This window comes from Anomaloglossus baeobatrachus, chromosome 9 (assembly GCF_048569485.1).
Source record: "Anomaloglossus baeobatrachus isolate aAnoBae1 chromosome 9, aAnoBae1.hap1, whole genome shotgun sequence".
NCBI classification, from domain to species: Eukaryota; Metazoa; Chordata; class Amphibia; order Anura; family Aromobatidae; genus Anomaloglossus; species Anomaloglossus baeobatrachus.
The window spans coordinates 213,073,009-213,091,643 of NC_134361.1; the positions used below are offsets into that span (position 1 = coordinate 213,073,009).

The 18,635-nt window shown below is 50.4% G+C and overlaps 1 protein-coding gene across 1 annotated transcript in view; it reads left to right on the forward strand.

Annotated features, from left to right (window-relative positions):
* Nucleotides 1–790: 790 nt before the first annotated feature.
* GTF3C5 (general transcription factor IIIC subunit 5) overlaps nucleotides 791–18,635 on the forward strand; it is a 29,074-nt gene continuing 11,229 nt past the window's right edge. The window contains exons 1-7 of the mRNA XM_075322925.1: nucleotides 791–958; nucleotides 1,137–1,356; nucleotides 2,849–3,047; nucleotides 3,322–3,517; nucleotides 6,853–6,957; nucleotides 7,719–7,833; nucleotides 8,534–8,614. Of these exons, the coding sequence (XP_075179040.1) occupies nucleotides 830–958; nucleotides 1,137–1,356; nucleotides 2,849–3,047; nucleotides 3,322–3,517; nucleotides 6,853–6,957; nucleotides 7,719–7,833; nucleotides 8,534–8,614 (1,045 nt within the window). The 5' untranslated portion in view covers nucleotides 791–829. The remainder of the gene's footprint in view (nucleotides 959–1,136; nucleotides 1,357–2,848; nucleotides 3,048–3,321; nucleotides 3,518–6,852; nucleotides 6,958–7,718; nucleotides 7,834–8,533; nucleotides 8,615–18,635) is intronic.

Here is an 18,635-nt window from a genome sequence, read left to right on the forward strand (position 1 = left end):
CTGGTTCAAAAAAAAACATTTTTTGGGGCACATTATAGTGTTTTAGGTTTTTTTTGGCAGTTTTGTGTATGGAGCATTTTTTTCTCTGTTTCTTTTGATTCCATAGTCAAATTTGTGGGGGTTTTTTTGCATTTTTTTGATAGCAGACCACCCAAAAAATGCATGAATAAACCGCAATGTGAACATGTGCCTAGGATACGGTTACACAAAGTGTTTGCGATGCATTTTGAGGCAGATCTGGGCCAAAATCGACATGAGGAAACACCTCAAATGCCCTTTTCTTTTCTGCTCAGTATCTGTGGCCGTACGGATCTTTTTTTAATTTTGGGGCACAATCGACAAGTGATTGCTCGCTGAAATCAATGGAAAACGTATTGAAATTTTATTTTATGTAGAATTTGGAGCAGAATCTGCGATCGTCCCTATATAATGTTCGCTGTGTTCTCATAAAGGAGTGTTCACACTGACGGTGGAGGACAATCCCTTTAATATGATCAGATCATCTTTAATATTTCATAACTTGAAAAGCGTTGGGAATTTTCGAGTTCTGTAATATTTTATATACTCGTGTCTGCGACCAGTAATTCCGGATTAAAGGAATTTTACACTAGGCCTCATGGATAAACAGAAGCCTGAAGGGTCAGTTTTCGGTTGTCAGTAGCAACCAATGAGATTGCAGTTAACATTTTTTCAGCGCGAATCGGAGAATGAAACAAGGTACGTGATTGGTCGCTATGGGTAACGAGTTGTACTTTTCTTCCGCGGAACCTTTTGTGCAGGCGCCTGAGCAGGACGGCGGGTAAATAGTGACGGACCCGTCACCGCAGACATGGAGGGCTCCAGTGTGGTGTCGCTTCCACAGCAGCAGAAGCCCATGGTGTGCGTGGAGTACCCGGGGCTCGTGCAGGACGTGGGCAGGATGCTGCGGACTCTGGGAGGAGAGGAAGGAGTGTCCCGGGTGAGGCCTCCCTCCATTACATGATGCTGGGGGTGTAACACTGTTATTATTCCCCCATTCAAAGCAATGCTCTGTAGTTCTGGCTTATTTTAAGTTATAGAACTACAATTCCCAGAATGCCTTGTGGGCAGAACATGCTGTCACTTGTAGTTCTGATGTTTGTGTGATGTTCTGACAGGTGTACGCCGACCCCGCAAAGAGGCTCGAGCTCTACTTCAGACCGAAGGACCCCTACTGCCACCCACTGTGTGCCAACCGCTACCCCACCACCACCATGATCCTGCGGGTGAGGAAGAAAACCCGGAAGAAAAAGTCATCCCACCCCAATACTGGAGAGGAGGAAGGAACCATCAGCATGGAGATCCTGGGGGTGGTGGGCACCGTCTATAAGTTTCAAGGTTCGTGGAATGTATTCATCATGTTAGTGTAATTACTGGTGTCTGATAACCCAGAATCTGTATTATACTCCAGAGCTGCACTCACTATTCTGCTGGTGCAGTCACTGTGTACATACATTACTGATCCTGAGTTACCTCCTGAATTATCCTCCAGAGCTGCACTCACTATTCTGCTGGTGGAGTCACTGTGTACATACATTACTGATCCTGAGTTACCTCCTGTATTATACTCCAGAGCTGCACTCACTATTCTGCTGGTGCAGTCACTGTGTACATACATTACTGATCCTGAGTTACCTCCTGTATTATCCTCCAGAGCTGTACTCACTATTCTGCTGGTGCAGTCACTGTGTACATACATTACTGATCCTGAGTTACCTCCTGTATAATACTCCAGAGCTGCGCTCACTATTCTGCTGGTGCAGTCACTGTGTACATACATTACATTACTGATCCTGAGTTACCTCCTGTATTATACTCCAGAGCTGCACTCACTATTCTGCTGGTGCAGTCACTGTGTACATACATTACTGATCCTGAGTTACCTCCTGAATTATCCTCCAGAGCTGCACTCACTATTCTGCTGGTGGAGTCACTGTGTACATACATTACTGATCCTGAGTTACCTCCTGTATTATACTCCAGAGCTGCACTCACTATTCTGCTGGTGCAGTCACTGTGTACATACATTACTGATCCTGAGTTACCTCCTGTATTATCCTCCAGAGCTGTACTCACTATTCTGCTGGTGCAGTCACTGTGTACATACATTACTGATCCTGAGTTACCTCCTGTATAATACTCCAGAGCTGCGCTCACTATTCTGCTGGTGCAGTCACTGTGTACATACATTACATTACTGATCCTGAGTTACCTCCTGTATTATAATCCAGAGCTGCACTCACTATTTTGCTGGTGGAGTCACTGTGTACATACATTACTGATCCTGAGTTACCTCCTGTATTATACTCCAGAGCTGCACTCACTATTCTGCTGATGCAGTCACTGTGTACATACATTACTGATCCTGAGTTACCTCCTGTATTATACTCCAGAGCCGCACTCGCTATTCTGCTGATGCAGTCACTGTGTACATACATTACATTACTGATCCAGAGTTATATCCTTTTTTATACTCCAGAGCTGCACTCACTATTCTGCTGGTGCAGTCACTGTGTACAGACATTACATTACTGATCCTGAGTTACCTCCTGCATTATACTCCAGAGCTGCACTCACTATTCTGCTGGTGCAGTCACTGTGGACATACATTACATTACTGATCCAGAGTTATATCCTTTTTTATACTCCAGAGCTGCGCTCTCTATTCTGCTGGTGTGGTCACTTCTCAACAGATTTCTAGAATACAATGCTTTGCAGACTCTATTGAAGTAGGGAATTCTGGGATATTTGAGCTCTGAAGGATGTGGAATTGTGAATGCAGAATAGGCCAAAAAGCAGTAAACTGATGTGTCCTTTTTCCATTTTTCAGGAATGTCAGATTTCCAGTATTTGGCTTTCACTGGGGAGCTGGGCGAGCCGCAGACTTCTCTCTATGACAGAGTTTTACTGACGAAGCCGGAGAAGGAAGAATACTTCCACCAGGACATCCCCCTTCATATCCCTCCGCCGATATTCTCCCGACTGGACAACCCCGTGGATTATTACTATCGTCCTAACATCAATCACAGGTATGGATCCTGGTCGTTGCGGTATCTGAGTAGTGATGGATCCTTTTTCCCCTGCTCCTCGGTGGTGCCCTGTCACTTTCTGTACAGGGAATGCACAGCCTTTTCCCGCAATCCCCCCTCGGCCCCACCAGGGCACTTGCTGTCTTTGGGGCAGTTTTAGAAACCAACTATAGTACATTACCCTTGTGAGCAGCTGCACAGCGCCATCTTCTGTTCGTGTCCAGTACTGCACATTTCATACAATCCTTTTTTTTTTTTCCTTTTTTTTTTTCAGGGACGGTTATCAGCCTCCGCATTTGTCCAGTGAGAATCTGATCGGGTTAAGCCGGGCCCGCAGACCCCACAATGCCATATTTGTTAACTTTGAAGATGCAGAGGTGCCCACTGAACCTCACCCAGCTGCCGTCAAGAACTGGAAGAAGCTGTGTACCAATTCTGTGGATAACAAAGTAGAGCAGGAGATGAGGAGGGTACGTTCTACACTGGCACTGAATGTTTGCCCCTTCAGACCCTGATGTTGGGAAGACCGAGGTCACAGTCTCCATAATAGGATGGGGCTGGGGTCTGGGCTCACAGTCTCCATTATAGGATGGGGGCTGGGGTCCGGGTTCACAGTCTCCATTATAGGAGGGGGCTGGGGTCCGGGTTCACAGTCTCCATTATAGGAGGGGGCTGGGGTCTGGGCTCACAGTCTCCATTATAGGATGGGGCTGGGGTCCGGGCTCACAGTCTCCATTATAGTATGGGGCTGGGGTCCAGGCTCACAGTCTCCATTATAGGAAGGGGCTGAGGTCGGGGTTCACAGTGTCCATTATAGGATGGGGCTGGGGTCCAGGCTCACAGTCTCCATTATAGGATGTGGCTGGGGTCAGGGCTCACAGTCTCCATTATAGGATGGGGCTGGGGTCAGGGCTCACAGTCTCCATTATAGGATGGGGCTGGTGTCAGGGCTCACAGTCTCCATTATGGGATGGGGCTATGGTCTGGGCTCACAGTCTCCATTGTAGGATGGGGCTGGGGTCTGGGCTCACAGTCTCCATTGTAGGATGGGGCTGGGGTCAGGGCTCACAGTCTCCATTATAGGATGGGGCTGAGGTCTGGGCTCACAGTCTCCATTATAGGATGGGGCTGAGGTCTGGGCTCACAGTCTCCATTATAGGATGGGGCTGAGGTCTGGGCTCACAGTCTCCATTATAGGATGGGGCTGAGGTCTGGGCTCACAGTCTCCATTATGGGATGGGGCTATGGTCTGGGCTCACAGTCTCCATTATAGGATGGGGCTGAGGTCTGGGCTCACAGTCTCCATTATGGGATGGGGCTGGGGTCCGGGCTCACAGTCTCCATTGCAGGAGGGGGCTGAGGTCGGAGCTCACAGTCTCCATTATAGGGTGGGGCTGGGGTCCAGGCTCACAGTCTCCATTATAGGAGGGATAAGGTATGCACACCAATGACTATGTAAGGGGAATACATGAAATAGCAGAAACTGCTGTGTGAATACTGACTTGAAAAATCCAATAGCTATATGCAAGAGTGAAAATGTGAAAAATGGAATCTGCATTACTGCCATGAACATATGAATCAAGAGAAATTTAGCTACTGAATTGATCAATGCAATAGAGCCCCAACACTACGGCAAAGTATTTCTCTACGTTGGGGTCCCTAGCTTGTGTGTGTCCTCTCATGCAGTTAAAAAAACTTACCGTGTATGGGAAGCTGAGACCCAGGCTATATATGCGTATGATATGGATTGGCAATAGGTGTGGTTGGGGAGGGTTCACAAACGAAAAACTACTAACAAATAAGGAATAACATTTGGAACTCCATTCTAAGTCTGAACTGGGTGCAAAACTGCATGAGAGGACACACACAAGCTAGGGACCCCAACGTAGAGAAATACTTTGGCGTAGTGTTGGGGCTCTGTTGCATTGATCAATTCAGTAGCTAAATTTCTCTTTATTCATATATTTATGGCAGTAATGCAGATTCCATTTTTCACATTTTCACTCTTACATATAGCTATTGGATTTTTCAAGTCAGTATTCACACAGCAGTTTCTGCTATTTCATGTATTCCCCTTCCATAGTCACTGGTGTGCATACCTTATCTCCCCATAGTGATGTTTTTTTAGGTTTTTGCACCCAGTTCAGACTTAGAATGGTGTTCCAAATGTTATTCCTTATCCATTATAGGAGGGGGCTGGGCTCACAGTCTCCATTATAGGAGGGGGCTGGGGGCTGGGCTCACAGTCTCCATTATAGGAGGGGGCTGGGGTCCAGGCGCAGTCTCCATTATAGGAGGGGGCTGGGGTCCAGGTCTGTACCGCCGTCTTCTTCTCCCCCTCCCTGTCTGTATGGAGCTTGTGCACGGGGCACAGTCATGGGAAACAGAAAAAGCCGGTCCCCAAACTGTTCCCATAAAACTGAAACTACAGTTGTCCACAATGTCTTGAGGTGAAGATTAAGATTTCCCATAACTGGTATAAGAGGCCGCAGCCGCCCCCTGATAACAGCCGGAGCATCATCATCCTCCTCTATGTGTACAGGGGGTACAGTGCAGTCAGGGGGTAACGGCCTCCATCACCAAACCCAGACTCCTCCATCAGACGCAGATAGAGAAGTGCGATCCGTCCCTGCACAGAACATGTCTCCTCCAGAGCTATGTGGTGGTGTTTTTACACCGCTCTGTCTGTTGCTCGGCATTGTGCTTGGTGATGTACGGCTCGGCATTGTGCTTGGTGATGTACGGCTCGGCATTGTGCTTGGTGATGTACGGCTCGGCATTGTGCTTGGTGATGTACGGCTCGGCATTGTGCTTGGTGATGTACGGCTCGGCATTGTGCTTGGTGATGTACGGCTCGGCATTGTGCTTGGTGATGTACGGCTCGGCATTATGCTTGGTGATGTACGGCTCGGCATTGTGCTTGGTGATGTACGGCTCGGCATTGTGCTTGGTGATGTACGGCTCGGCATTGTGCTTGGTGATGTACGGCTCGGCATTGTGCTTGGTGATGTACGGCTCGGCATTGTGCTTGGTGATGTACGGCTCGGCATTGTGCTTGGTGATGTGCGGCTCGGCATTGTGCTTGGTGATGATAGCTCGGCATTGTGCTTGGTGATGTACGGCTCGGCAGTGTGCTTGGTGATGATGGCTCGGCATTGTGCTTGGTGATGTACGGCTCGGCATTGTGCTTGGTGATGTACGGCTCGGCATTGTGCTTGGTGATGTACGGCTCGGCATTATGCTTGGTGATGTACGGCTCGGCATTGTGCTTGGTGATGTACGGCTCGGCATTGTGCTTGGTGATGTACGGCTCGGCATTGTGCTTGGTGATGTACGGCTCTGCATTGTGCTTGGTGATGTACGGCTCGGCATTGTGCTTGGTGATGTACGGCTCGGCATTGTGCTTGGTGATGTACGGCTCGGCATTGTGCTTGGTGATGATAGCTCGGCATTGTGCTTGGTGATGTACGGCTCGGCATTGTGCTTGGTGATCTGCAGCTGCTCGGCATTGTGCTTGGTGATCTGCAGCTGCTCGGCAATGAAGCCCCCAGCAGGTGCAGTGTTTGTGCTGATGTTACCAGAGGAGGTCCGCACTCTGCAGTTATGGGGTCAGCAGAGCGGTGGGGGCTTTTATATACGTACTAGTAAATTCAGATCGCATTGGCGAGGGGCTGGATGTTATATACTGGGGGGTGATAATTGAATGGTTGCTGTGTCCCCCTCCCTTCCTCCATGCCTATGTATATAGATCACACCGGCGCCTTCTGTATCTCTGAGATTCATGTTCTTTCTGTTCTCTCTTTAGCTTTTTACTTTTCGACCCATTTGGTCCCGAAACGCGATTAAGGCCAATATCAGCATCCACCCCGACAAGCTGAAGCTGCTGCTGCCGTATTTTGCCTATTACATGGTCAGTAGTAACAATACATTTGGGATGATTGAATGGTTTAGATGCAGAAAGCTTAGCTTTTTTGCTGCTGCTCTGGTTGTAACTGGAGCACACCATGATGTGACGCTGCAGGACACGCGGGCCGTGACGCTGATGTCTGTGGCTTTTACCAGCGGTTCTCAGGTTCCGTTATTTCCTTGTGCCGGTGTATATACCATGTCTCACGTCCTTCTCCACCTCCTGTTTGCTCCTTGCTGGTGACGGTGTATATATCATGTCTCGCGTCCTTCTCCACCTCCTGTTTGCTCCTCGCTGGTGCCGGTGTATATACCATGTCTCACGTCCTTCTCCACCTCCTGTTTGCTCCTCGCTGGTGCCGGTGTATATACCATGTCTCACGTCCTTCTCCACCTCCTGTTTGCTCCTCGCTGGTGACGGTGTATATATCATGTCTCGCGTCCTTCTCCACCTCCTGTTTGCTCCTCGCTGGTGCCGGTGTATATACCATGTCTCACGTCCTTCTCCACCTCCTGTTTGCTCCTCGCTGGTGACGGTGTATATACCATGTCTCACGTCCTTCTCCACCTCCTGTTTGCTCCTCGCTGGTGACGGTGTATATACCATGTCTCACTTCCTCCTCCACCTCCTGTTTGCTCCTCGCTGGTGACGGTGTATATACCATGTCTCGCGTCCTCCTCCACCTCCTGTTTGCTCCTCGCTGGTGACGGTGTATATACCATGTCTCACGTCCTTCTCCACCTCCTGTTTGCTCCTCGCTGCAGCTGACCGGGCCGTGGAGAAGTCTTTGGGTGCGGTTTGATTATGACCCCAGGAAAAATCCAGAAGCTAAAATGTACCAAGTTCTTGATTTCCGGATCCGCTGTGGGATGAAGTACGGTGAGTGGCGGGAGGGGCACGATCTCACACCCTCCATTGCACTATTGGCATTAATATACACCGGGCGTCATGTCTGCTGCAGACGTCTGCACCCGCGGGTCTCGTACACGTGTGTAATAACTGCTGGGCATTGGACGGTTATAATGGCATCTGTGCCATCTGCTGTGCAGGAATCAGCTGCGCTGCACAACCTCTTTAGGCTCCTTTCACACATCCGGTTTATGCTGAGCGGCACAATCCGGCTCAAAAACCTATGCAACGGATGCGGCGAAAAAAACGGATCCGATGCATAAGTTTTTCCATGCGGCCCGTCCAGTTTTTGACGGATGCGGCTTGATACTGAGCATGCGCAGTGCAAAAAAAACGCATCGGTTTTTGACGCAGGACGCCGGCTTGCATTGTGAATCGCGCCGGATGTGGCGCGATGCGGTTTTTTTCGCCACACCAAAAAACATGCCAGGCAACGTTACATCCGGCATGCCGCATCCGGCAAAAAATGGACGCAACGCACGATACGGCGCTAGCGCAAGTCTATGTGGGGAAAAAACGCAACCGGCAGCAAAAAAAAAAGACGGTTGCATTTTTTCTGCAGAACGCCGTATTGTGCCGGATGTGTGAAAGCAGCCTAACCAATAGAAATGTTACCCTTTTTTTTTAAGTAATTTGGTGATAATCTAACCACCTCTTATCTCTCAAACAGGGTACGCCCATAACGACATGCCGGTCAAAGCCAAGCGCAGCACGTACAATTACAGCCTGCCCATCACTCTGAAGAAGCCGGGTGAGTTGTTTCAGGAGCTGCAAACGAGGCCGTTCTTAAAGTCGGGAAACTGTCAGCAATGCAAAATAAATCTAAAAGCCCGCGCCCCCGAGATCGGCCATCTGGGGATCTAAAACTATTGCAAAACTACAACCCCCATTAGGGTCGGACTTGCAATTTTGCAGAAGCTGAAGGTTGAGGCGCCCAGTACTCTGCTCCATTAGTGCTCGTCTTTCTTTGTCGCTCTATTGGGAGACCCAGACAATTGGGTGTATAGGCTATGCCTCCGGAGGCCGCACAAAGTATTACACTAAAAAGTGTTAAGACCCTCCCCTTCTGCCTATACACCCCCCGTGCTCCCACGGGCTCCTCAGTTTTTTGCTTTGTGCGAAGGAGGTCAGACACGCACGCACAGCTCCACAGATTGGTCAGCCGCAGCTGCTGACCATGTCGGATGGAAGAAAAGTGGGCCCATATAGGGCCCCCAGCATGCTCCCTTCTCACCCCACTCTTGTCGGCGGTGTTGTTAAGGTTGAGGTATCCATTGCGGGTACGGAGGCTGGAGCCCACATGCTGTTTTCCTTCCCCATCCCCCTCAGGGCTCTGGTGGAAGTGGGATCCTATCTGTCTCCAGGCACAGGAGACCGTGCTTCATCCACAACTCCTGTGGAGCCTGCTGGATAGGAGCCGGGTATCGTTCAGGGACATGGCCCTGCTACTTGGAGGTACTCTGTGTCCCCGTGGGGACCGCGCACAGCAACACTCCAGCTTGGCTGGGTGTGCTAGTGCACCGGGGACCGCGGCGCTGACCGGGTTAATATGTGCCATTACACACTCAGCGTTCCTGAGTGTGTTTATGTATAGGGACTGCCGCACTGACCGCCGCTGCCATGGAAACACTGCGGCGCGGCTGGGACTTGTAGTGCGCCGGGGACTTCCACGCCGGCCGCGCTTTTACGGCGGCCGCGTTTATTACTCGAGTCCCCGGCTTTTTGCGGCCTAGTTTCCTTTCCTCCCGCCCATAGCCCTGACAGGCAGGGGAAGGGCGGGACGCTGCACAGAACGAGCAGCACTGAGGGCTGGAGCATGCTTTGCATACTCCACTCCCCTCACTATGCACAGTGCAGGCTCCAGTTCCCGCTCTTTCTGGGTCACGCCCACGGCTCCCTCCTCTCCTCAGGACGCCGGCAGCCATTCCTGTCAGCTCCTCGGACGCTGCAGAGGGGGACAAAATCTGGGAGACCCAGGCAGGGACTCTGGTGACCGCACAACCGCTTTAAGCGGGTGGTAAGCAGCACCTGTGGTGCTAGCCCCATTGTGCAGTAGTGTAACATTATATGTTTATTTTACACCGTATAGTGCACAGTTGATTTCTGGCTATATACCCTATTGTGTTGCTCAGAGAAGATAATAGCATGGCGCCCACGAAAGGCAGGGGTGCCAAAACAAAGGCTTATTATGTTGCCTGCGCCGCATGTACGACCCCGCTACCGGCAGGTTCCACTGACCCTCATTGTAGGCACTGTTCGGCCCCTGTGGCACTTACTCAGCCAGAGCCTCTGCTAGGGGGGGCCCAGGGGGAGCCACCTGCTAACACTGTTCAGGTGACAGGGACGGAGTTTGCAAAACTCTCTGAGACTATGGCTAAGATACTAGAAGCCTTGCAGTCCAGACCGGTATCTCAGCACAGGGACTCTGTTGATTCTTTGTTCCCTGGCCCACCTCAGCTGGACCAACAATGTCCTCCTGGGGTGTCTCATGGATCCCAAGCTGAGGGTTCTGACACAGACCCCAGCCCCAGACCGACTAAGCGAGCTCGCTTAAATTTTCCCTCGACATCATCATATTGTTCAGGGTCTCAGCGAGGGGAATCGCTGGTTGATGACGCGGAAGTAGCTGATCAGGATTCTGATCCTGAGGCCGCTCTCAATCTTGATACTCCGGACGGGGACGCCATAGTGAACGACCTTATTGCGTCCATCAATCGTATGTTGGATATTTCTCCCTCAGCTCCTCCGGTAGAGGAGTCAGCTTCACAGCAGGAGAAATTCCGTTTCAGGTTTCCCAAGCGTACACCGAGTATGTTTCTGGACCACTCTGATTTCAGAGAGGCAGTCCAGAATCACCATGCTTGTCCAGATAAGCGTTTTTCTAAGCGCCTTTAGGATGCACGTTATCCCTTTCCCCCTGACGTGGTCAAAAGTTGGGCTCAGTGTCCCAAAGTGGATCCTCCAATCTCCAGACTGGCGGCTAGATCCATAGTTGCAGTGGAAGATGGGGCTTCACTCAAAGATGCCACTGACAGGCAGATGGAGCTCTGGTTGAAATCCATCTATGAAGCTATCGGCGCTTCTTTTGCCCCAGCATTCGCAGCCGTATGGGCGCTACAAGCTATCTCAGCAGGTCAAGCGCAAATTGACGCAGCCACACGCACGTCCGCGCCACAGGTGGCGTCCATAACCACTCAGACGTCGGCATTTGCGTCTTACGCTATTAATGCTATCCTGGACTCTGCGAGCCGTACGGCGGTTGCAGCCGCCAATTCGGTGGTACTCCGCAGGGCCTTGTGGCTATGGGAATGGAAGGCAGATTCTGTTTCCAAAAAGCGCTTAACCAGTTTGCCAATTTCTGGCGAACGATTGTTTGGCGAGCGTTTGGATGAAATTATCAAACAATCCAAGGGAAAGGATACATCCTTACCCCAGCCCAAACCGAACATACCCCAACAGAGGAAGGGGCAGTCGAGGTTTCGGTCCTTTCGGGGTGCGGGCAGGTCCCAATTCTCCTCGTCCAAAAGGCCTCAGAAAGATCAAAGGAACTCTGATGCATGGAGGTCTAAGTCACGTCCTAAACAGACCACCGGAGGTGCCGCTACCAAAGCGGCTTCCTCATGACTTTTGGCATCCTCACTCCGCATCCTCGGTCGGTGGCAGGCTCTCCCGCTTTTGCGACACCTGGCTGCCACGGGTAAAAGACCGTTGGGTGAGACATTCTGTCTCACGGTTACAAGATAGAGTTCACCTCTCGTCCCCCGACTCGATTCTTCATGTCATCCCCGCCTCCCGAGCGAGCCAAGGCTCTTCTGCAGGCGCTGGGCATTCTGAAGGCAGAAGGAGTGGTGATCCCGGTTCCTCTTCAGCAACAGGGCCACGGTTTTTACTCCAACTTGTTTGTGGTCCCAAAGAAGGACGGGTCTTTCCGACCTGTCCTGGACCTGAAACTTCTCAACAAACACATAAAGACCAGGCGGTTCCGGATGGAATCCCTCCGCTCCGTCATCGCCTCAATGTCCCAAGGAGATTTCCTTGCATCGATCGATATCAAAGATGCTTATCTCCACGTACCGATTGCTCCAGAGCACCAGCGCTTCTTGCGCTTCGCCATAGGGAACGAACACCTGCAGTTCGTGGCACTGCCGTTCGGCCTGGCAACAGCCCCACGGGTTTTCACCAAGGTTATGGCTACTGTAGTAGCGGTCCTCCACTCTCAGGGTCACTCGGTGATCCCGTACTTGGACGATCTGTTGATCAAGGCACCCTCTCTAGAGGCATGCCAACACAGCCTCGACGCTACCCTGGAGACTCTCCAGAGTTTCGGGTGGATCATCAATTTTCCAAAGTCAAATCTGACACCGGCCCAATCGCTGACATACCTTGGCATGGAGTTTCATACCCTCTCAGCGATAGTGAAGCTTCCGCTGATCAAGCAGCGGTCACTACAGACAGGGGTACAATCTCTCCTTCAAGGTCGGTCACACACCTTGAGGCGCCTCATGCACTTCCTGGGGAAGATGGTGGCAGCAATGGAGGCAGTTCCTTTCGCGCAGTTTCACCTGCGTCCTCTTCAATGGGACATCCTACGCAAATGGGACAGGAAGCCGACGTCCCTCGACAGGAACGTCTCCCTCTCGCAGGCGACCAAAGCTTCCCTTCGGTGGTGGCTTCTTCCCACTTCATTATCGAAAGGGAAATCCTTCCTACCCCCATCCTGGGAGGTGGTCACGACGGACGCGAGTCTGTCAGGGTGGGGAGCGGTTTTTCTCCACCACAGGGCTCAGGGTACGTGGACCCAGCAAGAGTCCTCGCTTCAGATCAATGTTCTGGAAATACGGGCAGTGTATCTTGCCCTGAAAGCGTTCCAGCAGTGGCTGGAGGGCAAGCAGATCCGAATTCAGTCGGACAATTCCACAGCGGTGGCATACATCAACCACCAAGGCGGGACACGCAGTCGGCAAGCCTTCCAGGAAGTCCGGCGGATTCTGCTGTGGGTGGAAGCCACGGCCTCCACCATCTCCGCAGTTCACATTCCAGGCGTGGAAAACTGGGAAGCAGATTATCTCAGTCGCCAGGGCATGGATGCAGGGGAATGGTCCCTTCACCCGGACGTATTTCAGGAGATCTGTTGCCAATGGCGGGTGCCGGACATCGACCTCATGGCGTCCCGGCACAACAACAAGGTCCCGGCATTCATGGCACGGTCTCAAGGTCCCAGAGCTCTGGCGGCAGACGCCTTAGTTCAGGATTGGTCGCAGTTTCAGCTCCCTTATGTGTTTCCTCCGCGGGCACTGTTGCCCAGAGTGTTACGCAAGATCAGGGCCGACTGCCGCCGCGTCATCCTCGTCGCTCCAGACTGGCCGAGGCGGTCGTGGTACCCGGATCTGTGGCATCTCACGGTCGGCCAACCGTGGGCACTACCAGACCGACCAGACTTGCTATCTCAAGGGCCGTTTTTCCATCTGAATTCTGCGGCCCTCAACCTGACTGTGTGGCCATTGAGTCCTGGATCCTAGCGTCCTCAGGGTTATCTCAAGACATCATTGCCACTATGAGACAAGCTAGGAAACCAACGTCCGCCAAGATCTACCACAGGACGTGGAAAATTTTCCTGTCATGGTGCTCTGCTCAGGGTATTTCTCCCTGGCCTTTTGCCTTGCCCACTTTTCTGTCCTTCCTTCAATCTGGACTGGAAAAGGGTTTGTCGCTCGGCTCCCTTAAGGGACAAGTCTCAGCGCTCTCTGTGTTTTTCCAGAAGCGCCTAGCCAGGCTTCCACAGGTACGCACGTTCCTGCAGGGGGTTTGTCACATAGTCCCTCCTTACAAGCGGCCGTTAGAACCCTGGGATCTAAACAGGGTGCTGATGGTTCTTCAGAAACCACCATTCGAGCCAATGAGGGATATTTCTCTCTCACGCCTTTCGCAGAAAGTGGTTTTTCTAGTAGCAGTCACTTCACTTCGCAGAGTGTCTGAGCTAGCTGCACTGTCATGCAAAGCTCCCTTCCTGGTGTTTCACCAGGACAAGGTGGTTCTGCGTCCGGTTCCGGAATTTCTCCCTAAGGTGGTATCCCCCTTTCATCTCAATCAGGATATCTCCTTACCTTCTTTTTATCCTCATCCAGTTCACCAATGTGAAAAGGATTTGCACTTGTTAGATCTGGTGAGAGCACTCAGACTCTACATTTCTCGTACGGCGCCCCTGCGCCGCTCTGATGCACTCTTTGTCCTTGTCGCTGGCCAGCGTAAAGGGTCACAGGCTTCCAAATCAACCCTGGCTCGGTGGATCAAGGAGCCAATTATCGAAGCTTACCGTTCGGCTGGGCTTCCGGTTCCCTCAGGGCTGAAGGCCCATTCTACCAGAGCCGTGGGCGCGTCCTGGGCTTTGAGGCACCAGGCTACGGCTCAGCAGGTGTGTCAGGCGGCTACCTGGTCGAGCCTGCACACTTTCACGAAGCACTATCAGGTGCATACCTATGCTTCGGCGGATGCCAGCCTAGGTAGACGAGTCCTTCAGGCGGCGGTTGCCCACCTGTAGGAAAGGGCCGTTTTACGGCTCTATTACGAGGTATTATTTTTCCCACCCAGGGACTGCTTTTGGACGTCCCAATTGTCTGGGTCTCCCAATAGAGCGACAAAGAAGAAGGGAATTTTGTTTACTTACCGTAAATTCCTTTTCTTCTAGCTCTAATTGGGAGACCCAGCGCCCGCCCCTGTTTTTTTTGTGTACACATGTTGTTCATGTTGAATGGTTTCAGTTCTCCGATATTCCTTCGGATTGAAGTTACTTTAAACCAGTTTATAATTCTTTTTCCTCCTTCTTGCTTTTGCACCAAAACTGAGGAGCCCGTGGGAGCACGGGGGGTGTATAGGCAGAAGGGGAGGGGCTTAACACTTTTTAGTGTAATACTTTGTGCGGCCTCCGGAGGCATAGCCTATACACCCAATTGTCTGGGTCTCCCAATTAGAGCTAGAAGAAAAGGAATTTACGGTAAGTAAACAAAATTCCCTTCTTTTCTAGCGTAGCCCTTAAGGGTGCTTTACACGCTGCGACATTGCAAACGATATATCGTCGGGGTCACGTCGTTAGCGACATCGCAGCGTGTGACACCGACACCTAGAAGCGACTATCAACGATCGCAAAAACGTCAAAAATCATTGACACGCCGCTCCTTTTCATAATATCGTTGGTGGTGCACGCCGCTGGTTGTTCCTCGTTCCTGCGGCAGCATACATCGCTCCGTGTGACACCGCAGGAACGACGAACATCTCCTTACCTGCGTCCACCGGCAATGAGGAAGGAAGGAGGTGGGCGGGATATTCCGCCCGCTCATCTCCGCCCCTCCTCTGCTATTGGGCAGCCGCTTAGTGACACCGAACATACTCCCCCTTGAAGGAGAGATTGTTCGGCGGTCACAGCGACGTCGCTGAACAGGTATGTGCGTGTGACGCTGCCGTAGCGATATTGTTCGCTACAGCAGCGATCACCACCTATCGCACGAATGACGGGGGCGGGTGCTATCGCTCGCGATGTCACAGCGTGTAAAGCACCCATTTAGTCCTCGCTGGCTCTCACTGTCCTCAGTTTTCTTAACATTTTGGTTCTTGTTGGCCTAAGAACAAAATAGCTATCAGGGGCGCAGCACTAGACATCATCTCTCATCATCATCATCATTGACGTAAGGGTGCGTAAGGGTGGGCACCAGCCCCCTGTGTCCGTAAGTCATAGGATGGGCCAGAATATAAGTAATGGTAGTGAGCGGCTCTCCGGCTGGATTTCTCCACCACCCCGCTCACTATAATTTTTTGCAATTGTGGGGAAAGCCAAATTCTGTCGTGCTGTAGTTTTCCTCGTGTAGCAGCACCACATCCTATAATGGCACACGGAGCCACCGGCCTCCCACCCTCTGCTGCACAAATCCAGGAGCACAGATACTTCATGTGAACAGGAACATAGCATCAGCCCCGGCCTTGTATTCCTGACACTTCATGAAGTTATATATACATATGTACAGTCATATGAAAAAGTTTGGGCACCCCTATTAATGTTAACCTTTTTTCTTTATAACAATTTGGGTTTTTGCCATTTCAGTTTCATATATCTAATAACTGATGGACTGAGTAATATTTCTGGATTGAAATGAGGTTTATTGTACTAACAGAAAATCTGCAATCTGCATTTAAACAAAATTTGACCGGTGCAAAAGTATGGGCACCCTTATCAATTTCTTGATTTGAACCCTCCTAGCTACTTTTTACTGACTTACTGAAGCACTAAATTGGTTTTGTAACCTCATTGAGCTTTGAACTTCATAGGCGGTGTATCCAATCATGAGAAAAGGTATTTAAGGTGGCCACTTGCAAGTTGTTCTCCTATTTGAATCTCCTATGATGAGTGGCATCATGGGCTCCTCAAAACAACTCTCAAATGATCTGAAAACAAAGATTATTCAGCATAGTTGTTCAGGGGAAGGTACAAAAAGTTGTCTCAGAGATTTAAACTGTCCGTTTCCACTGTGAGGAACATAGTAAGGAAATGGAAGAACACAGGTACAGTTCTTGTTAATCCCAGAAGTGGCAGGCCAAGAAAAATATCAGAAAGGCAGAGAAGAAGAATGGTGAGAACAGTCAAGGACAATCCACAGACCACCTCCAAAGACCTGCAGCATCATCTTGCTGCAGATGGTGTCAATGTGCATCGGTCAACAATACAGCGCACGTTGCACAAGGAGAAGCTGTATGGGAGAGTGATGCAAAAGGTTAACATTAATAGGGGTGCTCAAACTTTTTCATATGACTGTATATACGTGCTAGCGCAAGTGCATGTGCTTCAGTTGAAGAGGTTGTGAAGGTCATGAAAATGTAAAAAGGAAAGTCAAAGAACTGCCAAGGAGCTCAGAGACAGAATTGTGGCAAGGCACAGATCTGGCCAAGGTTACAAAAGAATTTCTGCAGTACTGAAGGCTCCTAAGAGCACAGGCCTCCATAATCCTTCAATGGAAGAAGTTTGGCACCACAGAACTCTTCCTAGACCCGGCCGTCCAGCCAAACTGAGCAATCGTGGGAGAAGAGCCTTGGTGAGAGGTAAAGAAGAACCCCAAGATCACTGTGGCTGAGCTCCAGAGATGCAGTAGAGAGATGGGAGAAAGTTCCACAAAGTCACCTATCACTGCAGCCTCCACCAGTCGGGCCTTTATAGCAGAGTGGCCCGACGGAAGCCTCTCCTCAGTGCAAGACATATGAAAGCCGCATAGAGATTGCAAAAATACACATGAAGGACTCCCAGACTATGAGAAATAAGATTCTCTGGTCTGATGAGACAAAGATAGTTTATCGTGAAAATTCTAAGTGGTATGTGTGGAGAAAACCAGGCACTGCTCATCACCTGCCCAGTACAATCCCCACAGTGAAACATGGTGGTGGCAGCATCATGCTATGGGGGCAGGGACAGGACGACTAGCTGCAATTGATGGAAAGATTAATGCGGCCAAGTACAGAGATATCCTGGAAGAAAACCTCTTTCAGAGCGCTCTGGACCTCAGACTTGGACGAAGGTTCACCTTCCAACAAGACAATGATCCTAAGCACACAGCTAAAATAACAAAGGAGCTGCTTCAGGACAACTCTGTGACCATTCTTGACCGGCCCAGCGAGAGCCCTGACCTAAACCCAATTGAGCATCTCTGGAGAGACTTGAAAATGGCGTCCACCAACGTTCACCATCCAACCTGACGGAACTGGAGAGGATCTGCAAGGAAGAATGGCCGAGGAGCCCCGAATCCAGGATCCCAAGAAGACTCATGGCTGTACTAGCTCAAAAGGAAGGGGGCGTCTACGCAATATTGAGCGAAGGGACTGAACACTTATGACCATGTGATCTACTGAGCAAAGGGGCTGAATACTTATGACCATGTGAGATTTCACTTTTTCAAGTTTAATAAACTTGCAAAAATGTCTACATTTCTGTGTTTTTTTTTTTCTATAAAGATGGGGGATGGGGGCAGAGCGTACATTAATGAGAAAAAATACCAAATGGCTGCAATGAAAAAAAAAGTGAAAAATTTAAAGGGGTGTGAATACTTTCTGTACCCACTGTGTATGTATGTATGTATGTATGTATGTATGTATGTATATAGATAGATATATATATATATACTAGAAGGTGGCCGGATTCTACGCATCTGGTATTCTAGAATTTACGTATTGTGTAGTTCATGTATGATTTTTGTTATATATATATATATATATATATGTTGTTGTGTGTAGTTACCAAGTGTTTGTGTAGGCGCTGTACATGTTCTGGGTGTGGCGGGGGGTGAGAGCGGTGTTGTATGTGTGTTGCGTGTGTTGCGTTGTTTGTGGAGCGCTGTGTGTCTGTAGCGTTGTGTGTGTGTGTGTTGCGCAGTTTGTGTGTGTGTGTGTGTTTTGGGGGAGGTATGTTTTGTGCAATGTGTGTGTTGTGCGGTATGTGCGTATATTTATGTATGCCGCGGTGTTTGTGTGTTGAGTGTTGAGTGTGTGTGCAGCGTTGTCTGTGTGTGTGGGTGTCTGTGTAGGGCGGTGTTTGTGGTTCCCAGTGTGTGTATTGTGCAGTGCGTGTGTGTGTGTGTGTGTGTTGGGGGGGAGGTGTGCACCTCCCATCGTGCTCCATCCGCCATGCTGCGCACTCCCAAACGTGCTCCATCCGCCATGCTGCGCACTCCCAAACGTGCTCCATCCGCCATGCTGCGCACTCCCAAACGTGCTCCATCCGCCATGCTGCGCACTCCCAA